This window comes from Drosophila sulfurigaster, chromosome 2L (genome assembly GCF_023558435.1).
Source record: "Drosophila sulfurigaster albostrigata strain 15112-1811.04 chromosome 2L, ASM2355843v2, whole genome shotgun sequence".
Classification (NCBI taxonomy): domain Eukaryota; kingdom Metazoa; phylum Arthropoda; class Insecta; order Diptera; family Drosophilidae; genus Drosophila; species Drosophila sulfurigaster.
The window spans coordinates 9,312,549-9,337,079 of record NC_084881.1 but is presented as its reverse complement, the minus strand read 5'-3'; the positions used below and the strand labels follow the sequence as shown (position 1 = coordinate 9,337,079).

General features: G+C 37.0%; 1 protein-coding gene across 6 annotated transcripts in view; it reads right to left on the bottom strand.

The window, feature by feature from the left end:
• The window catches only part of LOC133850667 (mucin-5AC), a 99,491-nt gene that overhangs the window by 6,986 nt on the left and 67,974 nt on the right, over window positions 1-24,531 (bottom strand). For 2 of the 6 annotated variants that reach the window (XM_062286812.1, XM_062286813.1), the window contains exons 2-3: window positions 11,492-13,511; window positions 9,330-9,392 (exon numbers count right to left, since the gene is read on the bottom strand). In XM_062286812.1, the coding sequence (XP_062142796.1) occupies window positions 9,330-9,392; window positions 11,492-11,635 (207 nt within the window). In that variant the 5' untranslated portion in view covers window positions 11,636-13,511. Of the gene's footprint in view, window positions 1-9,329; window positions 9,393-11,491; window positions 13,512-21,038; window positions 24,155-24,531 lie in introns of all 6 variants that reach the window. The other 4 variants (XM_062286810.1, XM_062286811.1, XM_062286815.1 and 1 more) reach the window with 2 other exon arrangements.

Below are 24,531 nucleotides of genomic sequence, written 5' to 3'. Positions count from 1 at the left end.
CTTGTAGTAGGTGTAATCAACAATTTGCGACGCTGATTGACGAATGACGGAGGCGCCACAGCAGACCACAGTTGTAGTAACTTACACGCATTCACGCAGCTTGTGCTGAGCTGCATGGAGAGGGGGCTGAGGTGGTTGGTTGTAAACAAAATGTTGTTGTCAAGTTCGCAGTTGACGACGTGGCAGGTGTGTTTATTCGGGCTCTTGGTTTGTTTGGCCTGCCCGGCCCACCAAATGTGAAATGCGAAAATTATAGCTAACTGGAATATAATTTGCCAATTGTGAGACCACAAATATAATTATTATTATTATTATTGCAATATTGTGGGCCGAACTGTGACAGCGACACGTGGCAAATGGCAATTCATTTAAAATTTGCATTCTATTTCAGTAGAAATTTGTTCATGTTCGCTTTGTTTTTTGTTGTTTTTTTTGCATACTTTATTTTCAAGTCGATCACGCCAGGTGTTCATTAAACTTTCACCTTTTGACAATGGCTTCCCAAACTAATCGCTGAATCCATATCACAATGGATTAGCTATTTTTAAACATACTACCCGCATACCATAAAGTCAGCTAGCTAGCTATTTCCTTCATTCTTCCCCTTCCTTAGTATTACACTCAACGTTTTTAAGCACACGCAACGTCGAGCACCGAAAAAAAAAAGTTGTCGAAATTACAGCCAAAACCTCAAACATTTTCTCTACTTTTTGCATTCTTTTTCATGTTGTACGAGGGTGACAAAACGCTAATGAACAGCACTCACGGAAGCAAATGGCAGCTGCCCCAAAAACTGAGCTACAAAATTTGACGTTTTATGGCAAATCGAAGTACTACGACAACTAAAAAATATGGTCACACAGGCTACCTTAACATACAAAATTGTGATAAGTTCATTTCTGGTAAGCCAGATGATTAGAAAAAGTTATTTAACCCCACTTTAAACCTTTCTTGTAAAAAATGAAATTGATTTGGCAAATGACAATTCTCTTATAATTTATATGAAATTGTATTTATAAAATGAGTGATTATATACTTCGTGTGTACAAATGTTGTTGGGGAAATACAAGTTAATTGCAGTGCAGCTTTTAATAACGATAATTAGCTGCTGGTTTGGGATTTTCTGGCCACACAGATTGCCGCCATTGATTTCTTTCATAATAATAAATTGTTGTGGCGCCGAAAATTAACATGTAGCTGCAACTATACGTCGCGACGTGACAAAGGCGCAGGAAGTGTACCACACATTAACGACTGTAATTTATTGTGGCTCTATTGATTGTTGAAGATTGTTTTGTGATTGTTGTTTGCCTTTTGGGCTTTGTTTGCTGTTAACTTGTTGTAAGTACTTGGCTGACATGGGACTCGAGGTATGCCTAATTATAGATCAGCGAGGGACATAAATAATTCATTTCGGGTTGGAAATGGAGCTGAGCTGACAATCGCAACTGTAGCCGGAAGTTCAATTCACTGATTGAATGCATAGACAAATGGAAACATGTGTCAACTAGTTTCGTTTGAGTTATGCTTTAATTTCATTAAAGTGACTTTAGTTGGAGAATGAACTATCAATTGGTTCTAGCTCAATCTTCGTTCAATTTTACATTGACTTCGATTTAAGAGCTTTCCATTTCCTCCAAGTTCGATTCACACAAACAGTAACCATAACATTACAATTGCACGTTCACATCCATCTCCACGTTTACGTTCAGTCCACGTCCTTGTCGACAGCTACTAACTGCCACTGGACGTATGTGATTGTGAGTGTAAGCAGCTCGGCAAGCAACGACTTGAGTTTAGTTGAGCTGAAATGGAAAGAGCTGAGCTGAATCAAGTGCAAAATGCACTTGAAAATCAACAATCAAATACTGTGGCACAGCCAGAGGCACACAGGTGGGCTGCCAGCCAAGTCCCAAAGTCTCGAGCTCGAGCTCGAGCTGGAGACCTGAAGGAAAAAAATGTGCGCAGGCTAATGAAAAATGCAGCTGCAGCAGCCACAGCTGCGACTGACACACACACAGAGAGAGTCGCATAAAAAAAGAAAAACCTAATGCTTAGACAATGCAGTCAACTGGATGGGAACAGTGCAAACGAGAAGGAGAAACCGAAAGAGACGACACTATGCTACTCAGGGACAGCTATAGAGACATTACAGGCAATTTCACTAAATGACACTGAACGTGTTGGCCCCCCCCTCCAACCCGTATTCCTCAACTAGCATCCAACATCCTCAACGGCCAACAGTCTCTTAGTTTCTGGCAAGAGCCTTGCCGGGTGTTGATGTTTCCTTTGTTTTGCTGTCGCAGCCCTGAAGCAAAAAAGCCTCAAGGTGTTCACAGCTCATGCGGTGCATGGTTCTACTTATGGAGCCCATATCTGGTCCATGGCCAGGGGCAAGGATGAGGGCATACGAAAGAGGCTTTGCAGTAAATTTGCTACACAAATCAGCATTAAATAGACCCAGGACTCTAAGCTCAGACCCTATTCAACCTGTTCTCCAGCAGTTCATTAGGGTCAATATTGCCATTGGCCACTTCAAAGACAACCGCAATGTGGTCCAGTCTAGCGTGTTTAATGCTTGTTCTCAAACAAAAATACACCAATTGTGACTTTAAAGAGCAAATATTTTCACTGCGAGCAAAATTAACTTAACATAAAGTGATAGAGGTTTTATACTCTATGGGTAGGTAGAAGGGTATTATAACTTTGTGCCAGCAGGAAATGGATGTAAGAGGTTGAAGAAGACATCTCCGACCTTATAAATTATATATATTCTTGATCATCGTCAACAGTATGTTTGTCCGTATAAAACTCAGAATCACAGAGAATATAAGAGATAGAGCTATAATTAACTACATTATTTATGGTTCCTGAACATTTGGATTAGATCTAAATTGTAGAAGCTGTGCAATATTCTCATAGCATCAAAAACTCGGTTTTTTCTGGGCTTTTTATTTTCAATTTATCTCAAATATAGAAAAAATCGGTTTTTCTATGTTTGTGAGCTATGTGAAAATATCGTACACAAATGTAAAAATATCACTTTTTCGATGTACTTTTCAGTTGATAATAAAAACATGTGCGAAGCTATGTTTTAATTTTTCGATCATTTTGATCTCTCACCTTTTGAAAATCTTGTCGTTAAATTTTCATTACATTCTGCTCAAGTGTTTTGCATCTGAGCTGTCACACTAAAAAATTTACCCTTGTCCTTTTTTCATTTGTTTTTTTTTTGTGTGAAAACGCCAAAATGGGTAAAAATTAAAAATACCGAGTAGCTGAGGAAAGGGGGCATTGTTTAAGAAATTTTTTTGTACGAGTATGGCTAAAAAAGCAATCGGGTCTTAACTATTTCGACAGACAATCTGGTATACTCATTCGTTTATTTTGAATGTCATACTATATTAATATAGCAAATATAGCATTCAGTATGTTGTCAGTATTTTGTGGTATATTTATTTGGTATATTTTAAGAGTAATACTGCACTGTTTTGCTGTTATTTAAATTGGATAGTGGTAATCTCACAACCGAGCACACTCGACTTTCTTACTTGTTAATTGTTAAGTTAAATATATGAATACATTTGATAAAATCGATTCTAAAGTGCTTAAAGCTCTATTTTGCTATCCTGATATACATAGCTAATGGATTTGTATCTTCTCACTTAGTCGGATAGTCGATCGAATGAAATTCAATTGAAATGCAGTTTGGTGCGCGTTAAATGCATAAAACACATTCAACACATGAGACACATACAGTTTTTACACGCAGGAAGAGACAGAGAAAACGGGTGAGCAAAAGAGAAAACTTTCAAGGCTATGCTTAGAGTAACGAATTCAACAGGAAAAAAAAGGAAATGTCGACCAAAAAGAAAAGTTGCAGCGACGAGTCCAAAAAACCAATTTAGAGGCAAACAACTAAAGTTGTTGTAGTCGAGCATGTTCGACTGATAGATTTCCCTTTAAACAGATCTAGTGAAATAGATAAATATATTATAAATGTTGACCGTCTTCTATAATAATTTATCAAGTATTATCCACATTTATATTTTTAGAAAGTCATTCAATTTGGAAACTAGTTAAATTGAAATCAATATTTGTGTTTGCCAAGCAAAGTTGCAGTTCATCAAAAAATTGATTTCGAAGTGTGGTGTGATTTAATCGAAACTTTATTTGCGTCTGAGCATACAAAAGTTAAGATACCTTGTCAATAGGCGAAGGAGAAGAGGGCACAAATTTAGTTTCAGAGCCAGGAAGGCACAAGGCGCAGATTGTATAATGAAATCGGAATCGGAATTGGACCAACGGCTCAAAGTTTAGACATGTGGAACGGGGTATTTGAGGCCGGGGCAGGATCTAACCCACGGGCACCGCAAATTAAAGTCGTTTTGTGGCTTAATGTGGCAGTCAGTGTATATAAGCATGTATGTATGTGTTTTTTTGTAAAACTGTCTGTGTGTGTGTGTGTGTGAGAGTGTTGGTGGTTGAGTTTTCTGTTTCAGGGTGGACGCACAGTGTGCTGCAGCGGAAGTGAGCGTTTCTTTTAGTTTTTCTTCTTTTGCTGTACTTCCGGCCATGAAATGTAAACGTCGTTTTAGTTTTGCTTTTCCTTTTTCTTTTTCGCATTCTTTTGTTTTTCCTTTTTCTTTTGAAAATGAAAATGTCAAACGACTGTCGACTGCCGTCTGCCGTCTACCATCTGGTGACGCCAAACGATGTCGAAATATGCTGCTAATTGAACGCGTGTCGCGGCTTGATTAAAGAGAATTCCAACCATGACTATACACAAGCCACTTTTGCTCCATCGATCTGTCTTGCACTCAATTTCACATAAATAAGAGAGCGGCAACAGAAGAGAAGGAGGAGGAGCAGACAGAAATATGCTACATAATTTGCTCGCAATCAAATTTTTAAAAGTGCTGCGCCAAGCACTAAAATTCAACTCAACTCTCAACTCGAGAGATGCCGAGCACAGGCAAAAAAAAAAAAAAACAATGGGGAGCAGAGTGTTGTAGAGACGTCGCTAAAAGAAGGACTGGGGGAAATCGGGTTTTATTTCGTTTCCATTTGATTGCAGTCGAGTGCAGTTGCAGCATTTGCTTGGCAAAGGAAATGGGCTGCAACTTGTACAAAACTTTTCGTTGACAAAAAGAGGCCTTGTTAAAGTTAAATGTCTTAAAGATTTCAGGATTTCAACAGAAATGATGTATACATATTTGAAAAGCTTATTACTTACATGAACATGGCAATTATTTACGTAGATTGTTAAGATCTTACCACAATGTTTAGACACGAATATTTACAGGCGCGAGTGAGAAGAATTACAGCGAAAACTTGGAGATTTCATGGTAATCATTATGTCGGATGTTTCTGATGGAAGACTAGAGCAAAATGGCTGGGCCTGGCCTTGTACTATAGACTGGGTAAATGATCTCTCAATATTTAAGTTAGTCCTGCTATAAAGACTGTGACGTTTTAAGTTGTATACCCTATAATATTTCAAGAAAACGTTGCCAAAAACCAAACGTAAAACTAAGGAAAGCATTTTTGTTGTTAGATTAAAGAGTGCACACAGAGTGTATTGTAAATCATTAGCTGCTCGTTAGTTTTTAGCGGGTTGGCAGCCCCACGTTATGGATAGATGCCATGCAATTATTTTCTGGCCCACTTGTCGAACGAAAAACAAACAAAGAATCGAAAATTTAACAAAAAAAATGTACAAGAAAATGAAATATTTTTTCATAATTAAGCGCATGCGAGCAACGCACAAACACCAAAAAGAGCAAACGAGAGAACAATAGAAATAGTAAGAAAAGTGAGAGAGAGAGAGAGAGAGAGAGAGAGAGAGCGAGAGCAACAACAATAGTTAGCTTAATTTTAAAAATGAGCGCAAGGCAATGCAAACATGCAAGAGGCAATATTTGTTTTTGGTTTTTGTTTAGAAAATTATACGATAGTTGCTGGCCTAACGATACTTTCGATATGCCGCACACATACATACACAGATACAGATAGTTGACGCACACACTCGCACACTCGCGCACACACTCACATACACACACAGACGCACAGAGACAGACAGCCATACTCATATAAGCTAGAAGCTATATTTACTAAACCTAGCACGCTACTATGTTCTTAGTCACACAGAGCATGGGCCACAGCACAAAGAGAGAGAGAGAGAGAGATACAGTGAGTGAGAGAGATATACAATATAATATATATTTAAGAGAGATAGAAAGAGAGAGAGAGAGAGAGCATTGCGATTAGACGTTTAGACACCAATAGTTTATTAAATGCTGAGAAACATTAAATTTTTGACTGTACCTAATATTTCAGATATTGTTTTTTGGCAAGTGCGTTGCATACTTTAAGGCGTTATTTGGTTGGGTGTGTCAGAGAGAAAGAGAGAGAGAGAGAGCGAGAAAAGAGCGCATGATAAATTGTAATTTAATGTCGCGTACCTGCGTTGAGAAAAAAATTAACAGTAAAGTGTTAGGTGTGTTTGTGTGTGTGTGTGTGTCAGTGTGTGTACTTATTTTCTTTTAAATTTTCAGTGCGTGCTTCGAATAGTCGAGGTAAAGAGAAAGAAACAGGGAGAGAGAAAGAGAGGGAAAAAAGTATAGTAGGGAGAAAAAATAGAAGAAACGATAAGTAATTTCTTTTGTTTAAGTGGGTGTCTGTGTTTGTGGAAAAGAAAAGCTGAAGATGACCGACAGAAAACGAAAGCAGTTCTTTTTTGCAAGTTTGAAGTGTTCAACAAATAAACTTATAATAAATATTCATTAAATAGTATGTGGATGTGATGCATTATCAGTCAAGTAGGTTCTTAGGTTCTCAGCGACTCGAAATGTATGCAGCAAAATGTTTGGTACGATCCCAAAAAGGGTGCTCAAATTCACTTTTGGCATCTGGACACGAGTAAGGGCGAAACTCAATCGAAATGTTCTTAAATTACGTTTTAAGAATTTTATTTATAATGCGAAATAATAAAAAATTTGTTTACGATGAAATCTGAATTTATTTTTATTTTTTTTTTTTTGATTTCAGCAAGGATCAGATAAGATATTTGTACATATGGATGGGCCGGCAAAGCTAAACTCAAAGGCTTGCTAATCTACTGAAACACATTATTTAGTATAACGTATTGTAATATGTAGTTATTATGTTTTGTTGGTAATACGCCAGCTCCGACTTACCCAGAGTGCTGCAAGTGGGTAAATTTGTTTTTAAAGACTTACGAGAACCCAAGCAAAAACAATGAAAGACCCCAGCAACCCCATATTTTTTTTTTTACCTTATGCTATGCGTACACGTTGCGGTTTTTTCTTTTAGTAATTTTCCTTGTTCTCTTTTTGATATTGCATTTTAATTTTAAGATTTTTTTTTTTTAGTTTTTAGCGCTTGCTTCAACATGTGAATGTTCCACAAAAGAATAAATAATATTTATTGATTGAGCCCAAATAAAAATTTGCATTTAAATTTGTGGCAAAAGTGGTTTCGCTTTGGCAATCGTCAGTTGAATTGTCAAGACGAAAATTATATTTTTATACTTTTTGTAAAACATTCAAATTATGTTTACTTATGTTTACCGTTAGCTGAGCGTATTGTTTTTTTTTTTTTGTTTTCTATGTTTGGCTTTGTGGAACAAATTTCGCAATTGAATCAAGTTGAGCTCCTAGATCGAAAACGGGAATGAGAGGCAAGTAAGCTTTACAGAATCTTTTTGGGAAAACTTGATACCATTTTTCATAATTATTAGATTTAAATGCTTATTTTGTTGTTTTGCTTGTTTTGTGTGTTTTTGTGTATTTTGTTGTTGGTGGTTTGTTCTGGTTGTTAGTTAATGTTGCATACTTTCTTTTGGTTTATTTGTTGATATTTGTTGATTTGTATTGTATGTAGTTTAGTTTTCATTTCATGACTACAAATCAAAGTAAAGCTTTAAGATGAGCGAAATTAAATATTTATCTAAATTATCAAATAAAACATCATTAAATACTATTTTAAACCGCACACGCAAAATATTCTCTCAATAGTGCTCACTTTGTGGCTTTCAACTTGTTGAGGAGCTAAATTGATTTATGCTAATCGTTGGCCCGGTGCCATGTTCATTAAAATCCGCAACATTTGCATTTGCAAATTAAAGCGTTAATTTATGATGAAATATCTAACACGAGCGGTTTCAGAGAAGTTTGGCACAGCAATTTTTATGGTTTATTGCAAATTCAATTTCAAATGAAATTCCCAATAGTGCACAAGAGATCCTTGCAGAGGTTATTTTGAATGCATTTTATATAAAATATTTATAGTTTGCAAATAAACCCAAAAATATATTATTATTATTCGCAGAATTGTACACTAAAGATGTTTTCACATTTCTTTTGAATTAATTGGTGTATTCCCTAAAATGTTGACAACAAAAAGTTAAAATATTTTGTGTGCGCGCATTCATTTAATAGAATACTATTTAAATAAATACAATACATGTGTGTGTATGTGTGTAGATTTAAATATGTTAATGGCATGAGTTGGCAGTCTGAGGTTGCTAGTTTGCATGTGTGATTTAAGTTAGGTTGGCAGCTCTTGCAGTACAGTCGCTTGCTCTTTACTTATACGGCATCAGGAGGGGCAGAGGTACTACTCCAAGTACATATGAATATATGTACATAGGTCGTTCAAATCAAAGCAATGAAAATGCTTGTAAATATTCAATGCAATTTCGTTTTTTTTTTTTTGTTTCTTTTTTCTTCGCCTTTCTTTTGTTTGCTTTAAAAGGCGGGAGTTTTTTGCACTCATCAGCTACGTCCTTGCTTTGCAGTTTATAAAATATTTAAAATATTTTATTGGCCATGGCATAATGAAAATGGCGAAAAGGAAGAACAACACACCAAATGCACACCAACAAAGTATTTTAAATATTTTATATGCAAATGCGTAGCGGAAAATTAAAAGAAAATATACACTAAACAAAAAAAAAGCAGTTTCAGTTACAATTACAAAATACAGATAGAGAAATGAGAGTAGATAAATAGAGTTGTAGGCAAAAGCAATGAATTTATTTACAGGCATTTTCATTGTACTTTCAAATTACAACCAACTGCAAGACGACAACGTAAACGGCACAACGTTGTTGCATAGTGTTTATTACGTTACACATACACAAAAAAACTGTATACGTGATGAACGTTCAAAAACGGCAAAAAAGATTATTCAGTTGCATGTGTTTTGTTCGATATCTTTTTTTTTTTTTTTTTTTTTTTTGAGTTGAGTTGTGAATGGGAAATGGGAATTTTCTTTTTGAGTTTTTCTCTTTTATTGTCACTTACTTCCGGCGGTGGCGGCGGCGGCTCCGGCTGTGGCGCCGGTGGCGTTGTTACGTATGTATTTTTCTAGTTACAAAAAAGAGTTACGTAAACGTAATGTGGTAATTGGTTTACGTATTATCGCAACGACATCGAGACGCAAGTGTGTAAGATTGAAAAACGTAAAAGATACGTGAAAAGAATTGCACGTTTTTATTTAATGTGTTGTCATGTTGACGTTACGTATTCGTAAGTGTCAGCAAGCGAAAGTGACAGCGCGAAATACACAGAGAGAGAGAGAGATATAGTGAGAGATAGAGATGGTAAGATACAGAATATGTGAGTATGGGAGAAAGAGAGCGATTAGCTAATGTACTAAATGTGTAAGCTTTAAAAACTTGAAACATGGATCTATTAAATAGTCTTCGATCTATGCAACAAGTACGAAAATAAAATCTGGTGACTACAACGTAAAAGTGAGTGAAAGAGAGAGTGAGAGAGAGATAGAGAGAGAGTATGTTGTGTATGTGTTGGTGTGAGTGTATCGCAAATTGATTGATGTGCTTTATATTTGTTATGTAGGTAATTTGTATTTGATATTTCATAGCTCGTTTTTTTACTATTTGATTAAGGTTTGTTTAGAGTTTTATGTGAAATATACTTATTTAGGAAGCGTTTTGCTTGATATTTCTTGATTACTACTTGGTCTAGTTAATAGTGCAACGTGTGTGTTTGTTAGACAGAGAGGAGAGCGAGAGAGAGAGAAAGAGCGCACTAATTTGTCTTAATTGTTTTGTGGTGTGAAGAGCTACACACGTTGTACGTTGAGTTTAAGATTAAAGAGGGTTTAGAAGCAAGTGCAAGGTAGGCGAAAGTGTTTGCTTGATCTTTGCTAAGGGTGAGGTGGGCAGTGGGCAGTGGGCAGTGGGGGCTAGGTTGTCAGTGCGGGCGGTATTTTGGGTAGTACAACTACATTTAAAGCTAGGTGTGAAGTGGCTGGTGGTAGGTGGGGTGAGATAGACAGAGACAGATATAGATTTACGTATAGAGAGTTGTAGGTTAGAATATTTATAGAGTTATAGTAGTTAGTTTGGAAAGAAAGAGACAGAGAGATAGAGATAGAGATAGAGATAGAGAAAGCCGTTTGGGGACAGAGTAACGGGTGGGTAGGTGTGTCTTAGAAGTAGAGCAAAAGCGCTAGAGATATAAATTGTATTTATTTGTTAAATATTAAGTACTTGTAGAGTTGGAAAATAGGTGGTTTTTAAGCTAATTGTACAGCGCATTAAGTAGTTGGCTGGCAGAGCGCTCAAAACTTGAAATATAAGTATATATTGTATCTAAAGTTCCATATATCGAATATTATTTTATTATTATCACTACTAAGTTAAGAGAGCAAAGAGTTAGGTACGTTCCAAAGCGGTTAAAAAGATCTAGAGGGGAGTCGTTTCAATGCCAAACAGATTTGGGCGTACGCTAAAGTTAACTGCACGTTCAAGTTTAATATCAGGATCAAGAATATATATATATATATAGATCTATATAGATGTTAGAGTATATATGTAAAAGATTTGAATAAAACTTGAATACTAGCATGTAAAACCTAGCGTATAACTTGTGCTTAACCTCTAGGCACACTACTAATATTAAATCAAATGCTCTGTGGAGTTATTTCTTGGGATCGACAAAATCATAATGGAGTGTGTCTTGGACTCAGAGACGGAGACAGAGACAGAGATAGAGAGATAGAGAGATAAAGAGAGATATAATGAGAGAGACAGAAGTTGATAATGAGAGACAGTTGAGACATAGACATAGAGCGAGAGAGATAGAGAGAGAGGCAGAGAGAGAGATAGCTCGAAAGGGATAGTTGAGATACTGGGATTTAATTCGTATTCAGTTTAAGGTATATATAGTTTAATTGGATCAGGGAACTGGACATTAGAGTTTCATTTTAGCTGATGATTTTCATTTGACGGCTTTTTAAAAGAGATTGCGCTCGTTGTGGTTTCTTTTTCTTTCTTTTCTTATTTTTTTATGTTATCGAGTAGTTAAGAGATAGAAAGCAATTTAATCGTTTTTTTTTTTTTTTTGTGGGTACTTTGCCTTTCTATTATTTAGAGAGAATGTGGTATAAATTAATTATAATTTGTTGGTATTTGGTTTTTGGTATTTTATATTATTACCCATGACTCAGGTGGATAACGAGGAAATGGAGCTATTTCTTTAGTTGCTACATTACTAGGCAACTCAAGTCTTCCACCTAATTTTCGTAGCTTTCTTCTTCTCGCCACCCGAGATTTCGATCTTAGCATCAATGCGGCCTGCATCTTGTTTGTTGTTGTTTTGCTTTTTTGTTTAAACGGTCAAAAGGTCAAGCTGTCAAGCAGTCAAGCTGTCAATGGTCAACTGTCAACTGTCGATTGTCGACGGTCAAACGTTTAACGTCTCATACAAAATATAAACAGCGTCTGTTAAGTTTTCTTTTGTTCTGTTTTTCTTTTGTTTAAGTTTAGTATTTGTTTTTATTTTGTTTTGTTTTGTTTTGTTTCTGGTTGTTGGTATAGTTAAAGTTAGAGTTAAGTGTTCAGTACGAAATCAATGGGATGATACAGGTTACGTTTTTAGGAGCTTAATTACGTCAAAACTAAATGTCACGTTAAGAATTCAAGTTAGGTCAATCGATTTGCATGTGGCTGCATCCAATTGCGTAACAAATTGTCACGTAATGCTCACAGCTACGTTAACGCAACGTTCGAATGAAAGAATACGTATAATGAGCGCACGTTCGATTAGGCACAAGGAGGAGGATTATAGAAATATATATATATATATAGAAGCAAAGAGTATTTTAAGAAAATTTCCTTATTTGTTTTGTTTTCTTCTTCTTATTTGTTTCTCTTCTAAGTGTTTGTTGTGCTGTTATTGTTATTGCTGTGGTTGGTTGTTGGTGTTTTTTGTTGTTGTTGTTGTTGTTCTTTTCTCTGTTGTGCTTATTCGGGGTTTGTTGAATTCGAAGTAGCTGCGTCAGTGGTTAAGCCCTGGCGCAGCTGAGTGGCGGGCTGAGGATGGGCTGCGTTGATCGCCAGTGGTCGGCTCTGCTCGCTAGCTCCGTTACGTCGTTGTTGTTGTGGTTGTTGTTGTTGTTGTTGCTGCTGCTACTGCTGCTGCTGCTGTTACGTATCCCGCGATGAGAGACTCCGTTGGCTGCTTGCTACGTTATCTGAAATGACGTTTCGGCTGCTCGTTGAACACGTTGACGACGTAATTGTTTTCGTTTCGCGTTCACTTTACGTAACGTTATACTCGACTGGTTTTATGGCAATGGCGTGAGAGAATTGATTGTAATGCAGAATTTGTTCTTTGCGTCTATTGATTGGCCTCCGCTACGTAGCGCAGCGTAACGTAACGTAACGCTAGTGCTGCGTTTGCTACGTCGCGTTAACGTCACGCAGCATCGTATTCGTTGGTGATTTCATTTTCGTTTGTATTTTGGCATTGAAAGCTATAAACATTTATTGATTTCTTTGTGTTGCCTGCTGCCCGCTTTGGCGTAACGTTAACGTAAGCGCACTATCACGTTACCGTAATTGATTACCCGACTTTGTCTATGCATTGCCTAACTAAACTACAGCTAATGCGTACGTAGAAAAATTGTCACTATTGTTATTATTATTATGTTTTTTGGTAATCAAATCCTATCGATTAACAATTTTAGTTGTCAGTTTTGTTACTTTTCGCTTAGTTAGTGTAATTTTAAGCTACGATTTCGATTTACGTTTTGCATGTAAATGAAAGAAGGCAATGTTGTTATTTTGAATTTATTGTTCAATTGAATTTTGTTTTAGTTTTCGTTCAATACGTTTTTACGTTCGATCACATTTGGTGCGTTTGAATTTTAACTTTAATTTGTATTATTATTGTTAACAGTTTCTATTCAAGTAGAAAATATATTTAAAGCTTTTACTGCAGCTCCAAAGGTTAACTACAGATTGTTTGCATTTGCTTTGATTCGCTCTCCATTTGCTGCCATCTGCTGTCATGTTGATTTAGAATATATATTTTTAAATAATTTTTTTTTTTAGTTCATATCACATATGTTGCAGTTGTTTTTTTTTTTGCTTTTTCTTATATTTTTTTTTTTATCTATAGATGTTTGGTTGTATTATTATTCATAAATAGTAACGTGTGGCCTTTTAAAACATGCTATTTGAGGGAAAATTGTATGTTATTTTTAATAATAGGTATTAAATAACGATTCACTGATTGTTGTGTCCATTTTACTTCGCAAATCTGAGTAATTATCGATGTATAAATTCAATTTCAAATCAGTTCAATATAACAAGTGAATATTTTGATAAATTATCTTGTAATGTAATGTGAGTTTAGCATTTAAATTTTACAAACTTTATGCAAATTTGTTTATCGTTTATTTGATTGATGTGAATCATGTTAATTATTCATAGGAATTATGTTATGAATATTTCATTTCATTTATCAAGTTTGTATTATTTTTGAAAGTTGATTTTGCGCATACTAAAATAATATCGTTGAATAGAATATTATTCAAGTGCTTTTCATTTATATTTATGCTCATTTTATCATGCAGCTTACATTGATTTTACTTTTGCTAAGTGCTTTTCGCTTTGTGGATTTAATCGCAAATGAAAACCACAACCTTCACCACCTCATTTGCAATCTCTGCCTTAGAACCACTTTGGGGGGCAGATAAATATGCATAAGTAGAAATATGTGAAATGCATTTTGTACACATTCTCATATATATTCCAAGTATGTAGGAAATTGCTCATTTATTTAGCAAGATTCCAAGCCGTTGATATTAATTTTATATTTGACTTGAATCAATTTGCAGACTACGAGAATTCGCATTTGTGTTCCCTTCTCCACATTTGGGGGGGGGCTTTCATTGCATGTTGCTGGGGCTCAAAGTCAAGTCGAGTGCAAAGTTTTCCAGACCGTTTGCAAATCTCTGGCAAAAGTCTTGTGAGTAATGCAAACATAGCAAATATTTATGGCATAGTAGACTTCTCGTATAAGCCATGTTACAGCACTGCTAAGCCATAATTCAAATGCCAGTCAAGACTTGCTGCTATCCAGCACATTCATGTGAATACGAGATGCATGTGTGTATGTATTATGTGTACATGCATGTATGTATGCGTGTGTGTAGTATGAATGTGTCAGAGACCATTTCGCGGCCCTCAAAATCACAAAAGTTACAGAGAACTGATGCAGCTGTTGGAATTCATATGCAAATGCTGCAACAGCAGCCGAGGCTGCCTGACTTTTTGTTTTTGTTGTACATTTCTTCTTGTGTTTTTTTTTTTGTTTCTCTTTTTTTTTTGAGATTTAGAGCTGGTGGCAAGTTGCAAGCAGAGCGTGGCGACTGAGTAAAACTGGCAACTGCGAACCCAAAAATTTCAATAATTCAACAGCGCAAAGCGGAAAAAGTCACTCGTTGAACGATGCAGATGAAATTTTAATGAAATACAGATTCATGAAAAAACCACACACACTCTCACTAGCTCACACACACACACAAAGGAACATTGCAGTCAGGGCCGTTAATAGACAATAACATGGCGCACAGAGACCCTCACACACAAGCACATATAGATATATAGCATAGCAGCAGCTGACATAACAAAAGCGACGCCTAAAAGATTGCTACATTTTTGCAATTAAACACACACATACTGTTACAATGTTTTGGCACTGGTTATATGCGTTGTGCTGCATGTTGCATGTGCAGCGTACACATGTTGCTGTTGCTGTTGCTGTTGTTGCCATCACAACAGCAACAATGTCACGCTGACAACATAAGCGCTCGAAAGTATGCTATGGAAATTAATTTGTGTCCAGATTTTGCCAATGTCTGCATGCCAGACACAATACTGCATGGATGCTCCTCTAAATAGCAATATATTACATATACTTTATAAATTTCATTAACACGAAATTGTCATTTGCAATTCGAAGCGAGTTGTGCTCTTGGCTCTTGACCGCAGTCCAGTGACTGACATTAAATGCGAGCGATAACTTTTTCAATTTATGCAAATCGAAATTGACAGCGTAATAAGTGCACACGTAAAAGTAATTCTCTATCAAATACAAAAGGTTGGAGTACATAAATAGATGAACTCGGAAATTAGTTCAGATGCTTATTGGCATTATACATACAACGATCAGTTTCATTATTCCTAATTTAGTTCTTTAGTACGATAATTCATTCCTTATTATATAATGTTTTATGACATGAAGTTAGTTCGATTGCGAATTAAGAAAATTCTTTTTGACTACCAGAAAGTCAGTTTAATAAAATATATATCAGTTTATCGTGTTCCGCAATAGTTCTTTGAAACGTAGTTTAAGCATTTGTGAAACGCACATTATACACATAGTTTTAGTCATTTATCAAATGTGCAAAAATGTCTGCATCATATTGTTCACATACTATTATATACTTTCTACTTCTTAACAGGGGTTCCACGTTTTTTGTGATTCTACTTTAAAATTGTGTTCAAGTTTTGCCTTATCTTAAGCATTATGCAGTGGGTCTGCAGTCATAGACATATCTTGTATTTTTTATGATGGCCAACAGCCAAAGTCAACTTTCACATTTAAATGCCGTTGCAGTCGGATTGCGACCCAAGACTGAGGGAATCAATAACACAAGCTCAAAGGTTGTGTTTGCATATGGAAAACTTTCCATATTCAAAACCACCTCAACTTAGTATCGTAATGGCCACTAACCAGAAGACGTTACATATATGTATGTACAACTGAGAGCCACGCCCACATTACGAGTTGTGTGGCTAAAACAAAGTTGACAAAGTTGCTGCCCTTTTGCTAATTAATGCGAATTACAAGTACAAGCATTCAGCGTTCTTGTATTAAGCACTTCAGTAGTCAACATTCAACATTCAGCACTCAGCACTCAGCTTTTAGTAGTACTCAGCAGCACTGAGTTCATTCGGCACTTAGTATTCAGTTGTATTCGCATACATCTTGGTATTGCCAATTTTGGCACAACGCCCGTTGGCTTGTTCACATGTCAATTGGGGTTACTATCGCTGGGCAAAAAGGTCGTTACAGGTGAGGCAAGGGATGGGTGATGGGGGTAAGGGAGGAGAGTGTTATGACTGCCTTGTCTACAGGTAATTAAAGCCAGTGAATCGCCTCGAAAAATTTGCATATGCCACATGCCGTGAGAAATGGCAACTGTCCTCGTTGAAAGCCATGTTATTTGATTGTCGAAAGCAATCGTATATCTTACAACCTGTCTCTGTGTGTTGTGTGTGGATATCGATGTGTGTGTCTGTGTATTGAATGTTGTTTATTCAACCGTAAAAGCTATATTTGCCACCGCGAAGCAAAGTTAATTGTGCAGAAGTTATTGAGCCATTTGAGGTGACTTGAACAAGCATTTGATTATTGTCCAGTTAATTAAAATTGTTTATAGAATGTTATCGCAAACAAAGTACACTCGCAATCCAGACTTAATAAACTACAAGATAAAACAATCTTTGCTACAGTCAATAAGCAATACGAGCGATTAAGCAACATTTTTGTTGGATTCATTTTGTTCGATTCGCATCTCAAAGTTTAGCCCATAAAAATGTCAACTGCAATTGAGTTCTGTGGGGACGTTATAATTTGTGTCCTTTTAAATGCTTTTTATTGTCAATGACAGCGACAACGCCAAGCACACACACACACACACACACACTCACACATATGTAGCACACATGTATGTATATAAAATGGACAAACACTGGAGATAAATGTTTGCCCAATAAGGATGCGAGAGAGGGTGAACGCAGCGAGCCAAAATCGAAAATGAATTTAAATGTGGCTTTATAATAAACGATATGCGTTTATCTTGTCTCAGTTGCCACAAAGCTTGTGACCGAGTGTGTGTGTGTGTGTGTGTGTGTTTATGTGAGTCAATGAATTATGCAACTGAAATTCAATTTCTCAGCATGCTGTAAAAAAGAACGCAAAACAAAGTCAACTGTCGCTCACTGCTTGGCCAAGCCCAAGCTGATTGTCACTTAATTGTGACTTGTCATTGAATAGGGTATGAATTGAACGACTGAAAAAGATGGCAAATGGGGTAACTGGGACTTCAGTGTGTCACATACAATTACGACAACAACAGTAAAGAGTAAACGACAAGCCTGACAAACAATTACGACAACAACAACAACAACAGAAACACGAAAAAAGCGAAGCGAAGCGAACCAAACGAGTCTCCTGTGAGCCTTGGTCAGCAGCATGCACAGCCAACCAATGAAAGGGACGACAGGCTGCCAGCAGGAGGAGAAAGAGATGGGAAAAAGGATGCTAGTATGCCACAGGCGACAGTTTGAGTAATTATTGAGACTGCAATTTTGGAATGGCCAACATCGACAACAGTCGCATTTTTTGGCAGCCATCGCGTAATTGAAAATTAAATTGCTGCTCGATGACAATTTCTGCCAAAAGGGTGAGCGCAAAAAAAAAATATATATATATACATATATGTATGTATGTCTAAATCGGGCAGTGCACTTAAGCGTTAACAATTTGATTTACTCGATTCGTTGCTGTGACCAGGCAAAGATATTATCTCATGGCCAGCAAATTGCAGCTGATTGCTCTGAAATTTATAACAAAAGATTTTCAATCAGTGCTCTGATAAAAGTCAACCGAGAAAAATTACAATTAAGGCAATTCTGTCAACCAGTAATTGAAGTGCCTATCAATTAATAAATTTCAATAATTATATTTCATATAATATAAAGAGATAAAATTGCAGCGCAGAAAAGTGAATGACATAACAATTAAATTGAAGCACGACTTTATAAAGAGTTACTGGCAAAGCTCGTAATTATTTAAACGAAATCTTTACTGCTTTACCACTTGTTTCAATTATGCTTATTTTCAATGAAAATATATTAAACAATGGCAACGAATCAAGAGTATATTTTAGTTTCAGCTTCGGGATAAATTTTAGTCAAATATAATGAGTACAGCAATAAATTGGTCAGCTGTTTATTATGTGGGAATGGATCTGGCAACGACGCGTGAGGAATTTATCGATTGCAAAATCTATCCTATCGATTATACGGGACACGAGTAACGATCGTGAGAGAGAGATTATTTTGATTGCTTCGACGTGCCAACGATGACAAAAACATTTTTCCACATATTAAAAACATTTACCTATTAATCAAACAAACGGAATAACCTACATATATAAAATATTGAATACAGATCAATCATCAATCCAACAAATTTTGCGAGCTGCAAGTCTAAAAACCACTTAAACGCATAAAGTTGAAATAAATTCACCATAGTGAACATATCAGCCACTTCGTGTTGCGACATTTAATGCTAATGCAGTCGACAATCTCAATGTCGTCATCTTGCTCAGGTGCTTATTCATGGTGGACAACACTCCATCTCAGTTCATGCCACAGCTCAGCTCACCCACACACACATACGACGTAACGAACTACTTATAGCACACATACATAAATCCATATCTTTATACCTTTTGCCTTTTTACCTTTTGGCATTTTCATAACGTTCTTTTTGTTGTGCTTTTCTGCTGTTGCTGTTGTTTTCTATTCGCTATATTTTTTTTTCACGTTTTTGGCGTCCGCCATTTCGCCGCACACTTTTTCCACTATTTTCCAGCTAATTTACTAGCTGTTGTTTTTGTAGAAAACTATGCAGCATATATATCAGAGAGAGGGTAGTTTTAAAAGTTACTGAATTTGGCTGATGCATCTTAAATTTATTTCTAAATTCTATCTTTAAATCAATTTAACAGATAATTAACATTGATTAAATCGAAAAATTTTAAAAATTGTTGTTAATATTGGAGTTGGCAATAGTCGAAAATTCTTTGACTAACACTCTAAGCTCTCTAAAACTAGGATTTCTTTTCTTAAATATTGAACGTAAGTTAGATGTGTCAAGTAAATAAAAATATATATTATATTAAACCTGATATAAACTTGACGAGCTGCCCTCGATCACTATATATATATATTTATAGCTATGTCTCTTTTAGAGACTTGAGTGGCTACTCGGCGGTGGAAGTGGAAGTGCAAGAGAGAAGGATGTCGCACTAGAGATTCACTAAGTGAGCGAAAGTGGGAGATGAAGTGCGGGCGTGTGCAGAATATAATAAATTTTAGCCGCCATTTGCTTTTGCTGTTTGCTTTTTTGCAACTAATTTTTGTTGATTCGCTACAGAGATTTTCTTTTGTTTAATTTTTAGCAATTTTCTATCTTTTTGTGTTGTGCAGTTGTAGTGCAGTTGTTGTTGTTGTTGCTGCTATTTCTGCTGCTTATGCAAGTCAAATAATTGCACAGCGTTAAGTTTTTTAATTTGTTGCTGTCGCTCGTTAAGTGAAGCTGAATGAAACTTAAAGCGAGTTTTCCCCATCGTCACACGCCAGCCGCCTTCACTTTCCACTTCCGTTTCCACCTTCTAAGCTATTGAATGTTGCACTTTTATGACATACTTTCTGAGGCTGACTTTTGCCTTTTACACAACATTTGGCAAGCGTGGCGCCACGTTTAAAAATTGGGCGGCACCGAGGTGTGGGCGTCTCTCAGCTTGCCAAATGTGTGTTTTTTTTGCGGGGCGTCGCATTATCAGACCGATACATTGGTACATTATGCGCATCCGATTTGCTTTTGCTCTCGTTTTTGGCAGTTATGGCATCGCAACAGAATGAGGTTAGTCAAGTTAGCTAAGCGAGAAAGATATGACACAGCAAGTGTCCATTAAAGCAGCTCGAACAAACGACAAAATATTTTTCAAAACTATAAATCAGGTTAGAAGTTATTCTTGATAATGTGGAGCCAACGTACACAAGAATATTTTGTATTTTGTATTTAAATGCACAATGCAGAGACAAAAGAGGTGTTGTCAATATGGGTTTTCTTTTATTTTTAAAATTTTAAATTTCCTAGAATCGCATTAGTTATAGATAACCTCAAAGACACCGAAGAACAAAGCAACAAATATGAGCAACGTTTTACACAATTCCCAAATCAATCGCAACCAGACCAAAATGTTTATATAAAGTAGAATTCAAAGGATTCATCAAATAAATTTTGTTCGAAATGTAGAAAGTGAATTTATAATTAATTTATGTTTTAATAAATGTGTCTAATATGCAATTTTGTTTAACTATAAAGATGGATTGAATTAAATATATAAGTTTAAGAAATTGAATTTCTTTGGAGGTAGAATAAATGCAAATTTATATCAAAGAAATGTTTAGGAAGATGAATATTTATGATCGCTTTTTCTTTTAAGAAAAAGAATTGTGATAAAATAAATTTTCTTTTTCTTCCCTTATAATGCTTAAAAAGGTGAATTATGTACTCTTCATATCATAACATTGTTTAATTTTTAAGCTGTTAAATTGTAATTATTGTTTTTTCTCTTGTTAGCTATCAAATACGTATTAGTAACCCAGTTTAAATAATAAAATATATAAGAAAACACAATACGAATAAATTTGTCAAAAGAATTGCATACTTTTTGGGGCACTTGCAATCGCATACAACAGACACTTAGTATGACATGCAAGAGAAGTTGAACACACACACGCACACAATCACACACACATACGTAAAGATACACATAGAATACTACAGAGAAATAAACGCAGTAGTTGGGCATTAGGAATTGCTCCGATTTACCTCGATGTGCTCACAGACGCAGATACCTTCCTCGCAGTAGGCGCAGAGCTGCCACTTGCGTCCATTGCCCAGTCCCTTGAAGAGCAACTGCGGCTCATCGCTTACCAGGGGCTCGTACTGCGTCTGCTGGAACTGCAGCTCGCGCAGCTGACGCTTGAGGCCGCCGGTGACGCCGCCGCCGCCCCCAGAGTCGCCCTGCTCGAAGGCATCGCTGCGTCGCATGCGATAGACGCTGCACTTGCGCTCCAGGGGTCCGGCTGGCGGTTGCATGGCCTCGTCCTCGTCGTAGGCATCGGTGGCGGCGGTGAGCGGCTGACGTTCGGCGGCATCGTGCAGCACATCGTCGTCGTGGTCCTGGTCGTGATCGCCGCGACGCAGCTTGATGGCAGCCACGTGACCCGGCGAGGCCATGGGCGTGGCCGGCGTTACAATGATCGCATCATGGTGGGCTGCAAACATGGCTGCGGCGCCGGCCAGCTGCAGGTCAGCGGCTTCGGCTTCGGCTACGGCCTCGGCAGCCGCCGCCGCCGCTGCTGCGGATGTGCTGGCCATGGCCATGCCCATGCCCATGCCCAGTGTTGACTCTGGTTCTGGCGTGGCGCCTGCTTCCAACGACATCGCTGTCGTTTTAACGCCGACCGCAGCCGATGGCAACGCGGGTGTCGTTGGCGGCGTCGGCTCCATCTGTGACACCAGCGGCAGCGTTGCCGTCGCCGACTTGTGCAGCTGCGATGTGGCAGCCGGGTGGAAGCCAGCGCTGCTGCTGCTGCCGCTGTGACGATGCACAAGCTTCGGTGAGACGCGTCCGTGTGACGAGGCAAACTGTTGATAGGGCGTCTGAGGTGGACCCGCGACGGCGCCGCCACCATGCAGATGACTGTGATGCAGATGGCTGTGCCCATGTCCGCCCATGTGGGCGTGTCCATGTCCGTGGGCGTGCGGGCCATGTGTGTGCGAGTGCATGCGCAACTGCAGCACGGACTGCGTGTCGCCGGCCTCCTCGATCGGCAGCAGCGAGCGCGATTGCGTGTAGGTGGCACTCAGCTTGCGTCCTTGCGGCTGCGGGGCCCGCAAGTAGTTGGTGGGCAGCTGATGAAACTGCCGCGACTGGCTGCGCGTTGGCGTCGAGGCGCCGCCATGATCAGCTGCCCCGAGACCCGCACCGGCGCCCGCCGCTTTCGGTGGATGTAGTTTCGCTTGTAGTTGTTGGTTCTTCTTCTGCTGGCGCTGGCGTTGACGCGCTTGGCGCGATGCCAACGAGGCGCCACCAGCAGCTGCATACATTTTGCTGCTTCTGCTTCGGCTTCTGCTTAGGTGTAGCTCTAGTTACAGACTACGAATTTGCACTTAATTAACATTTGGTTTCGATAATTTAATGACTGCACTTAACACTTTCTATTATAACTTCTTCTTCTCTTCTTCGCTTCTTACAATTTTCAATTCACTCATCAGTTTGTAGGAATGTTGTTTTGAATTTCTGTCTAAGCAATTCTAATCTCAATTGTCTCGATTCTAATGCCAATTTTGCGCTTTTGAAATCTCACTTTAAGCAAAAACTCTCTCTTCAGTTGCTCATATAAAGCGTGTGTAAAATAAATTTAAAAATTCTTAGCAAAAGTTTTGTTTGTTTACTTGTTGTTTTTGTTGTCTGTCTGTTGTCCCTGTAAATGTGCTTAACCTTTAAAATGTTGTTCTGCTATCCTTGATGCCTTTCCGATAGTTTTCCATCTGTGTGTTTATTTGTTTTCTTCTGTGCTGCTCTATTTGGTTTTGTTTGGTTTGGTTTGGTTTGGTTTTGTTTTCCTTTGTTTTCCTTTGTTTTCCTTTGTTTTGTTTTGTTTTGGGGTGTCTGTTTGACAAAAATGATTGTACTTTGGATTACTTGCTTAAGCATCAACCGAGTGACATACAAAATCGTTGAAATGAATCTCGTGAAACCATCGAAAGTAAAAAATGTGTTGTTATTTTTTAAATTTGAACTAACTAAATTAAAACCTCATTTAACTTGGGCTAGGGTATACAAATAAATACATTTTGTGCATTATGTTCACTTAACTTCTTGTCTTTGTTTCGTTTTCGTTTTCGTTTGTTTATCAAAATATATAGATATCTATATATATGTATGTATATATATGTCAAAAAATTTGTTATCGCTTTGATGTCTATTATTTAAAAATTTGTTTTTATTTCTTTTGGGTTTTTACAAATACTTTGACTCTCTGCTTATAAACATTTCAAAAATATGCTCTGTCTCACAATCGAATTGCATATTTTCTATTTATTTCGGGCGTATTGTCTGTATATATTTTGTTTTTTATCTTTCTTGCTTCTGCTTAGAGCTCTGTACTTCACTTCGGGTTACATAACAAAATAAATTAACTAATACATTTACTATTTCGGTTGTTTGTGTTTTTTTTTCTAAAAGCTGCCTGGATTATTTATAAAATTTAAATTTAATTCGCATATTTATATGCATTTATATAAACTATATGTATATGTATATATTTGTTTTGTAATTGTGTCTAACTAGTGTCCACTAGAGTACAAAAAGCGCCTATAGCCAAAACACACACACATGCACACACTCACTACCGTTATACATGTAAGCAATTGAATGGATTATTTTAATTATTTCTTCTTCTTTTGTTTGTGGTTTGTTTCTATCTTTTGTTCCTTTGACTCTGCTGTGGCTCATAAGTTCAGTTTAACATGGAAGCGTCCTAAAGCCCGTTGCCATTAAATAACTTTATCGTAATTTGTTTTTGTGTTTTTTGTTTTTTTTTTTTAATTACTCTATTTTGCTAACATTCAGATGCACAATTTTTGGCCAGTTGATATACATACGCTCTCACACGCTTTATCCTTGTCAGATCGGATTGGATCAGCTGGACTACATTTTACAATTTTGCTTTGTTCTCTAATTTATAATTAAATTGTTGCACTATTTTGCTGCATTGTTGCACTTTGACAGCTTAACATTTTCATTGTTTATCTAAACTTATACATAAAGACGGATTTGCTGCAAGGAACACGACGATCATGTAGTAACAGTACTTAAAATTATAATGAACTATATGGTAGACACATATATTGAATGTTACAATTTATTAACTAGGCTGTAAAGTGTTGATTAAAGAGTGTTGAATAATACAGATTAATTAATAGAAAAGCATTAAAACAAACACCGATGTTGCAAAGTTCTCGCTGGCAAGCCCCAAAAAGTATGCAATATATATTTTTAAAAAATATCAATGGTTAATTATCTAAGTAATAGTATGTATAATAAGACACCTTGAAAAACTTTATTTATAATATATTTTCAGTTGTAGAGAAATTTAAACATTAATGAAAATACCCAACAAAATTTCCAATAATATCACTCGCAATATTTAATATATCAAATAGTCAGATGTTTAATGAAAAAAACCTTGAAGAAGATTGAATTTAATGCCTAGAAAATTATTCAAAGTCTTGTTGAAGCCTGTCCGAGTGA